The 9,090-nt window shown below is 39.9% G+C and overlaps 1 protein-coding gene across 1 annotated transcript in view; it reads left to right on the plus strand.

The window, feature by feature from the left end:
* The window catches only part of LOC109482211 (centlein-like), a 59,758-nt gene that overhangs the window by 38,912 nt on the left and 11,756 nt on the right, over positions 1 to 9,090 (plus strand). Inside the window, exons 13-24 of the mRNA XM_019784903.1 lie at positions 964 to 1,064; positions 1,252 to 1,321; positions 1,743 to 1,880; positions 2,181 to 2,299; positions 3,817 to 3,939; positions 4,113 to 4,213; positions 4,693 to 4,805; positions 5,031 to 5,152; positions 5,524 to 5,680; positions 6,439 to 6,588; positions 7,103 to 7,194; positions 7,922 to 8,024. Of these exons, the coding sequence (XP_019640462.1) occupies positions 964 to 1,064; positions 1,252 to 1,321; positions 1,743 to 1,880; positions 2,181 to 2,299; positions 3,817 to 3,939; positions 4,113 to 4,213; positions 4,693 to 4,805; positions 5,031 to 5,152; positions 5,524 to 5,680; positions 6,439 to 6,588; positions 7,103 to 7,194; positions 7,922 to 8,024 (1,389 nt within the window). The remainder of the gene's footprint in view (positions 1 to 963; positions 1,065 to 1,251; positions 1,322 to 1,742; positions 1,881 to 2,180; positions 2,300 to 3,816; positions 3,940 to 4,112; positions 4,214 to 4,692; positions 4,806 to 5,030; positions 5,153 to 5,523; positions 5,681 to 6,438; positions 6,589 to 7,102; positions 7,195 to 7,921; positions 8,025 to 9,090) is intronic.

Genomic DNA, 9,090 nt, shown 5'->3' on the forward strand with positions numbered 1-9,090 from the left:
ACGTTGTCATCACTATATTTTTGTGTTGTGGATACTGGTGGAACTCCCATAAGGGCTGTCTTCTCACTCGTTCGTTCCACTTTGTTAGCATTGATCTCAATGTTGCATGTCAGTATAAGTTTAGGCCACACCAATTTATTCCCAAGGTACTCAGACATTTTGAATAGAATATATAGCAAGTGGACATCATAAAAGCAGAAGAGGGAGGAAAACTTGAATGTGTTTCATTCGCTTCATAAAACTTTTGTGTTTGTGGTCTTTAATGTATTCACTTATTCCTTTTAGTTTAGACAAGGTCTACCTACATTCACAAATCAGAAGTACAGAAAATGAACAGAGAACAGAATCTGAACACATTATCTGTAGCTTGATAGGGCTTGAAGTACCCAGCCTAAGTCTTAGTACCTTTAGTAACTTTTATTGAACCTCAAAGATTTGGAAACTTCAGCCTCAAAGTACAAGTTGCTATATCAGTAACTGTTAAAGATACATTTTGTTATTAAGGCCTCCTAGCAGAATTTCGATGCCCTGCATGTTGTGGATCTGTCTCTTTGTTTGAACCTCATTTTTGCAGTGTAGGGGAGACATTACATGTGTATAAAATTATATTCAATTTGTTGCTTCCAGGTGTGGAGGTATTGTTTTGGGTGGCTGAGCTATGGGTTTGTGTGTCTAGACATAATACACTGTAGGTTGAGAACATCTGAGTGGTAGGAACTTTGACAGACAGAATGACAGTAGGTCAAAAGCTCAGTCACAGGAAATGGGGTGAACTTGATAGTAGGTTGACAGCACATGGTCGGGAAAGATTGACAGAATGACCAGAGGTCAAAAGGTCCAACACAGGCAGAATGGAAACGGAAATAGGATGAACCTGAAACTGAAATTACTTCTCAAAAGTCCAAAATCTCTGATTTCTTGGTTTTAGTAACTGTAGTAAAACATTCTCCTGTGTTTTCCCAGGACACCCAGGTGACTACAGATGCCATCCAGCTGGAGTGTCGGCTGGAGAGTCAGGACACGGAGATCCAGCTGCTGAAGGACAAACTCAGGGAGAGGAACAGGTCACACTGCCTTTATGTTTTATACACCTGTCACACATTCAGGACCTTCCCAATCCCATGATTTTGCTCCTGACCACTCCTCCCTCAACCAGGCAACCGACTTTGATTTTTCCAAATTCATGGTTGTCTGGTGCAGACCAGGATGTGCAAGTCTTCATAATCAAATCATTGTTGTCTTTTTATGCAGGCAATTGAAAAGTCTTGAGAAGGGAACAGCTTCTTCTCCTGGGGCCTCACCACTTCAGAGGGGAAGAAAGGTACATGTAGTAAATAAATACTGACAGTACAACTACAGCAAGTGTGCCAAAAGCATTAATATTGGCAAGAGGTTTTAAAACATTTTCAGCTGAATTTGTTTTAAATTTCATATCTGCTCTTGCATTTTAGAATGGAGAAAAATCTTTTAAATTTTTTGGGTCGTGGGGTCGTGGCGCAACAGCAGAGTGCTCGACATGGAACCAAGAGGTCCCGGGTTTGAGTCCTGACATGCAATTGAAAGGCACTCTACTTGACTTTGCCATTGAAAGGCACTCTACTTGACTTTCCCCACTTCAGTCAAAAGTGAAGAATATTGTCTGTCCTGTATTTGTATTTGTTTCTGCATCAGATTCAGCTGTCTTTGTCCCACATGTACTGCACTGTTGCAATTTCAATAAATAAAATCAAATTTCTTTAAAGGGTGGTGCAGGAGGAAGAATCCCAGCTAGGGCGAGATCCCTGTCTCCTAACCGTAAGATGGGGGTGATCGAGCAGCAGAGGAGACTGGACACCGCCGAGAAAAAAGCTGCAGAACTCCTCAAGAAACTCAAACTCAAGGTACATGTAACTGCCAAGTTAAGTTTTTCTGTGATGAATTCATAATTGATGAATGAGCAAGCCCTCAGTTAGCTCAACCTAAAATATTGGGTGCACAAGAAATTTTGGGGTGCACCGCATAAAATAAAAAAAAGTAGAATGTCAGCAAAAACTTATGCTTCTTTTCTGAAGAAAAGTAGAACAAGAATGATTTTATAATTTTTGTGACTCCCATACCTTTCCATGGGGTTCAAAAATTAAGTGCAATCCCATTTGAAAGGTGATTGGTAAAGTTGACTGACAGGTGTTTTAACATTACAGGACAATGAGTTGACTGAACTGAAGAAGGCTCACGACAACCGACTGAACCGGCTGAGAGCTTTACAGTCCAGCCACCGCATCCTCAAGGAACAGATCAAGACTTATGAGGAACACGAGAAGTAAGGTTCTACAAAAGATCTAGCAACTGACTACATCTGTCTCACTATTTTCGATGGAATTTATTGTATCTGGAGTATTGACTACTAGTAGGCTTCATGTATATTTAGTTATTTATTTCATTTAGCACATATACATACATAACTAGAGTTCCCCGATCTCATACCTTCGCCAAATGATGTTTATCTTAATGACTGACAAAGTTTAGATTAGATTATTCCCCCCTGATTTAAGAAATAGCAACCTAATTTTCATGAATTATATCATTTTATCATAATCTCAACCAAAAGACAGTCTTATATTAACAAAGAATGCATTCTAGCATTTCCTACTAAATTATGCAAATGAGGTCCTGATTTGAATAAATTATGTTTAATGATGTTCACCTCAATTTAACCTTCAATTACCACAAGTATGAAATTCCAGGCAGTTATCATTACATAATTATAAAATTTTCTCATTAATTATGCAAATTAAGTCATTATTAACATAATCAACATCTTCCTGTGTTTCTCTCGTTGTCAATTACCATTGTCACAAGCTTCAATTGTCCTATCATGGAATGCAGCTGATTTATAGAATTCCCCATAAATTATGCAAATTACATCCATATTTGCATAATTGTCACATAATTATATTAAGCATCACGTAAGCTACCTACATACCAAAAATCACGACGATCCGTCAACCGGTTCTTGAGTTATCCCCTTTTGAATATTTTCAAGAATTTATCCCTGCAGTTCCAGAGCAAGCCGCTAGGGGGCCTAAACTCACGTCACTTCTTTCCCAGCACAAGAGCTACCTACCATCTAAATTTCATCACCATAGCATGTCTAGATCATGAGATATCAAAACCGGAAGTTCAGCTGCAGTACCATAACAAGCCGCTAGGGGGTCCAAAATCTAATCATTTTGAGGTCTCATCAAGACCTACCCACCTACCAAGTATCAAGACAATCCATCAAGGCCTTCTCAAGTTATCGTGTTGACAGACACACACACACACACATACACGAACGCCCCTGAAAACATAACCTTCTTGGCGAAGGTAATGAAAAATTATACAAAATAATACAAAAGAAATAAATGTGCAAGAGCAGGAAGAAAAGCCGCAATGGCTTATTTAAAGTCCTCCCCTTCATGATTTTACAATTTCTACAGTTTGTTTTAAATAACAATGAAGAAGTAATAAAAGAAATATAGCGGCCTAAAACTGATAGAAATAATATCAGGAAATGAAAATACAATCTGTATCTGCTTCAGTATAGCTGGTATAACCGCCCTTTGGCCTAACGCACCAGCTTTGCAGGCACACGGCGCGGCGGCAGCGAGCTATATCACACCGAACGACTTGTTACACTCAATTTTTGCACATTAGGAGAATTTTCCAGGTACAGTGAACCTGAAAAATACTATTGTGTAGTGCCTGTCTTGTCTGTCATGACCCGTGGAAGATTAGCTCTTCAGTGTCAGCTAAACTGTTTTGAGATTACTTTGTTTCCTCCCATTTTTTCCCCAGGAGTGGAAAGCGTGTGAAGGCTCGTCGGTCGGACCCGCGCAGCCTTCAGCAGGAGGACAGCGACACGGTGTGGAACGAGCTGACTTACTTCAGACAGGAGAACAAGAAACTCATGCTCGAGAGGTCAGGAAATATTTGTGACTTTCCAGAATCAATAAAGAAATAAACCTAGCTGGGTGTGACAATCCTGTATATAGTGGCCACCTGTCCACATAGACCAGATTGGTTCCCTGAGTGGTCTTCCTGGACAGTAGTGACTGCAAACATTTTAAGCCTTGTTATTTATGTTTGTTCAGAATGAACCTACAGGAGGAGGTGGATCTGTTGAAGGTCCAGGTCTCCCAGCTGGAGGCCAACGTCAACGAACTCAGCAACATGCTGCAACAGGAGAGGGAAGGTAAGACAGGGCTGGTCAGAGTTTTCTAACAGATGCACGGACCATACATGTGTGTATGTTACTCTTACTTAGGCATAGGCCGGTCAGGGCTTTGTAACGAATCCTTTGTCACAGGATAGAACCAAAAATTTTAATTTCAAACTCAATTCTTGTGACTTACAGAGACCGTTCCTAGACAGGTGTCCATACATGTTGCTGTCAGGTATATACATGTATCTAGAAGGGAACAAATTTTAATGTTTGAAGAACAACTGACAGTTCCTTTATTTTGTGATAAACATTGATATGGGTAGTCTTTAATTTTTATGATCGTAGACCATTGTTTCCTGATTTTACATTTCAGTTTTGTTGTTACACTTGTGCACTGCTTACATTGTATATTATACATATTATTAATATGTGTTCCATGGTTTTGTTTTTGTAGAATATATTTCAAAATCAAACTAAAACAAAAAAATGGGTTTTGTTTCCCCACCCAGAGCTGATGTTCCAGCTTGCAGAGAAGGACTTGGCAGACCGGTCTGGAGGCCGTGCCACCAGCACGCCCAGGAAGAAGTCTGTGGCAGAAGAGCTACAGGAGACTCTAAGGAAGGTATGCAGCTTTCTCTCTCTTTCTATCTCTATCTATCTATCTCTCTTTCTCTCTCTCACTTCTAGGCACTGAGCTAGGTGGTATGACAGATATATGACTATGCTAAAAGATGGCTGTGAATGTTTATTTTGTTCATTTCAACAAGACATCAAAGATTTCACACCTCCTTGAAGTATTTAGTGTTGTTGTGAATTTATTGATGATTCTGTGTCACTTCCTCTGCAGAATAAGACCCTGGAAAAGAGGTTAAAGAATCTGGAGAAGGAGAATAAAGAGCTGACTTCATCGCTGGAGAAGGACAACAGAAAGCTGACTGAGGACAAGGAGAATCTAGTGAAGGAGAAAAGGTACATGTTAAGGGTTAGAGTAATAATCATTGCAGTTTTTATTTGTGTTTTACTTCCATTTTGGAGACATGTCAGTCTCTAATCCATTTGAACTTTGACTTCCAGGGACACAAAAATGATTGGAAAATGTAAAAATGTAACATCATATTGAAATATGTGTACAATATATGTAGATCTGTTGTGTTTTCACTCATAATGAATTATTTAGAAGTAACTATTCTGTCCCTCCAGAATACAACCATTGCAACATACTGGAAAAAGCCAAATTGGAAAAAAAGGTGCCATTTTTTAAGTTTCTGATGGAGGACGTGGAACCACAAGGTATTCTTTATATGAATATGAATGTTAAGCTTTGTTTTTCATTACCACAGAACACTAAGAAATGAAGTGAACCAGTTGAGGAAGGAACTATCCGACCACCGAGAGGAGTCAGACAACCTCCAGTCAGAAAACACGGCCCTGAGCGAGGAGAATGCAGAGCTCCAGTCAGAGATTGCCGAGCTGAAGTCAGAAATCAGCAGCCTTAAGGTTTGTTTTTTATAATGTGCTATAGTGAGCAATACCCACTTGATTGTACATACACATGGTCAGAAACAATCTAGTGGGCAATCAATGGCTCACACCTGCCAAGTGGTCTCATTTACAATAAAGGAGATGTCGGTGGACTCTGACTTTGAAAGACTGCAGGCTGTTGTTGTTGATGGTACCCACAACAGTTTCAGGGGGTTGGTTCCAGATCTGAACTCCAGTGTGGATGAAGGGCCAGCTGGTGCATGGAACTGGTTCCAGATACCGGTTGTGCAAGTGCATGAGATGGCACAGCAAGGCTAGTTCTGGTTGTACGTCTGAGGGTGTTTCCTCACTGGTTATTTGGCATTTTATCTTTCCATCGTTTTGTCACAAAGAAATTTAGAAAGAACAGTAGTAACTGTTGTACTGACTATTGATACCTGGGTACAAAAGGGTTATGAATATAATTTTATGGACCATATGGATGGCGTCATCATATTTTATTGCCCCAAATATAATTATCTTTAAAGTTATAATACAGCACTTTGGTACAAATGAAAGTATGATTTCACGTGCAAAATAGTCGAAGCTAAAAATGTACATTAATTTTTGCACAAATTGATATCTACAAATTACCCGTAGTTATTAGAGAATAACTAGCTTTTGATTAGGCTATTAGGTTATTCTCTAATAACTGCAGGTAATTAGTAGAAATCGATTTGTGCAAACATACGTTTGTAGCTTTGACCATTATGCACATGAAAATCATACTTTAGACGGAATCCAGCGGCCTGAAGGCGGAAGTCAAACGTCTGAAGTCACAGATGCAGTCTGAGAGTCAGAGGAACAAACAGGCTCAACAGAAGATGAGAGTGAGACTGGCCATCAACTCTGCCAAGACGTCAGCAAAATCAACTGTCAAAAAGGTTTGTTTATTATTTATACTGTTAGGCTTCTCAGATTAAGAGGAAAAGTTGCTGGAAACGTATAAAACTGTGAGCTTTATAACATGTATGTTGTCTTTGATCAAATACAATGTTAACCTTCTACACTCACTCTCACTCGCTGTCCGGTTTATCGTCTGTTGTTCCTCGTCTTCCGAGGGTTAGACATGCTTGCACAGTACATCTGGGGCTTGATGGCAGCACGCCACTTGTCTCTGTCCTGTGGGTTAACCCTGCTGCTTAAGCCAACAGCCAGTACAAATTTGGTGCCGAACATGTACCTTAGCAGGCTGAAAGTTAACACAATCTTTCCACTGTTTTATTTTCAAAATTGTAAATGCTGCCATCTAAATGCAGCCAGTTGCAAACTTAAACCCTTAATGAAAGTTAGTCTTAATTAAAACTCTTAATTTTCTTGGTGCTATAAGTATATATATGTACATACATACATACATACATACATATAAGTATAACATAGTTTTTCTCTCCTCTACAGCACCAGAAGTTCCTGAATAAGTCCATAGAACAGATGAGTGAGCTGTTTGATGGCTTTGAAGGGGACGAATGGGAGGAAATGAGTACAACAAGGTACCTATAGTAAATTCTCCTAGTATTTTAGCATAGGAGAAATGAAAAGAGTAGTGGTCTTCCTGGTGTGAGTGGATCAAACCTTACAGTCTGGTCTCCAGGTCGAAATTTTGAAATGGTGTCATTTGCCTGTTTCCACATCCTGACATCCTTCCATAAATGTGGTAAACCTCGATAAAAAGATCAATAAGTTATGTTTACCTTCACATGATCTATCCCAACAAACAACTGCTTTGTTTATTCTTACTCAAACACATTACATGTATATGTATATGGTGACCAACCCCTTAATAATGTAATCCAACCCCATAGGGAGTCTTCAGCACTAGTTATGTTTACCGAAGGAAAACATATTGTTTTTGCTACGTTTCCTCTTCTTCCGTTCCAAACACTGACCTCTGACCTGGTCAATGACCTGATTTGTTGATGTTTCTCACCATGGTAACTAGTGTTGGGTCCATCATGTTGCAATTTTATAGTACTAGGAGGGATTTATACTCCTGTCTCACCATATATATAAATGTATTTGAGTAAGAATTAACAGAGCAGACCATATGCAAAGTAAACATTATGCATTTGCTTTGCAAATGTTACCTTTCTAGTTATTATAGTGACGGAAGTCTGGTCCAAGTCATTGACTTTATGTGTTTGGAGAAGGAAGAAACTGAACAAAAACTGTTATGTTTCCCATAATTACTCATCCTAATGCTTCGCTTATATTTTCCAGTGTGAATGACTCAGCAGATGAGCTGACAGGAGGAGAGATGACAGGGGAGAGTCTGGGACAGCTCATCGTGTCGGCTGCACGCAGCGGGGCCAGGGGGAAAACTGTGAGTGTCCTCTTCTCAAAACCCTTGTCCTGCGGGACCCATATATATATATGGGTTACACATATGGTACCATCTATGTAGCGTCCTGTGTATGTACAATTTCGGGGTGTTTCTCATGCAACGCATCACACCGCAGCGAAACACAATGAATTCGGAAGTAACCATGCCGCCGCAGGGCAAAAAAAGTGAAGGGTCTGTGACCTGATTACGACTTCAAATTACTCGAAAATATTGTGTGAAAAAGTCCAGCAGGACAAGGGTTAACATTAACATACAGTGTATGTTTAGAGTTTAAACTTTGATCCAAAACACAAAAAGTTCTCTCGCCTAGAGCTTTCGACCAGTCACTCTGGTCTTCCTCTGTAGACTGACCCAGTGAGGCTTGTCACGTGGCTTCTTTGAAGTGTAGGTCAGTCTACTGAGAAAGACCAGAGTGACTGGTCAAAAGCTCTAGGTGAGAAAACTTTTTGTGTTGGATCTAAAGTTTTAACTCTTAACATGTAACTGCCAAAACAGATGAACTTTCATGATAACATACAGTGTAGTTTGCACTGTATGCTTTATAGTTATGCTTGTCATCATCACGGGACACATTGTAGTCCTTGTGTTTGACCTGGCTTCCATTGTTGTATCCTGAACCATGGTTTATCCAGAACTTGCTCTTCTGGATAGTCCACATGTATCGAGAGCCGTTCCTGGGGCAAATCTACATGCTTGGATACACAGAGACTATCCAGAACTGTGCCTGTTCCTAATCCTAACCCATTCATGCATAGAGATAGGTAGGCATGGTTCTGGATACGATATCCATCCAGCCTAAAGTGTGTTTCTGTCCCTGGTGCTGAAACCTTGGCTGTTGTAGCACAGATGTCAAACTAGGTGATGTCACTCCCTTCTTTTCATGTGCACAGCCTTAAATTGACTCAGATGACAGAAGCAAGAGTAGTTTTTATAAATACTGTAAGTCTCTTTAGATTCGCGGGGCCTAAAGTTCGCGGTTTCGGGGAAATGGACAATCCGCGGTATTTTTAGATTCGCGCTGACCATATCAAAATTTTTAGTAATT

Source organism: Branchiostoma belcheri, unplaced genomic scaffold (genome assembly GCF_001625305.1).
Source record: "Branchiostoma belcheri isolate BF01 breed outbred unplaced genomic scaffold, Haploidv18h27 scaffold6, whole genome shotgun sequence".
NCBI lineage: Eukaryota > Metazoa > Chordata > Leptocardii > Amphioxiformes > Branchiostomatidae > Branchiostoma > Branchiostoma belcheri.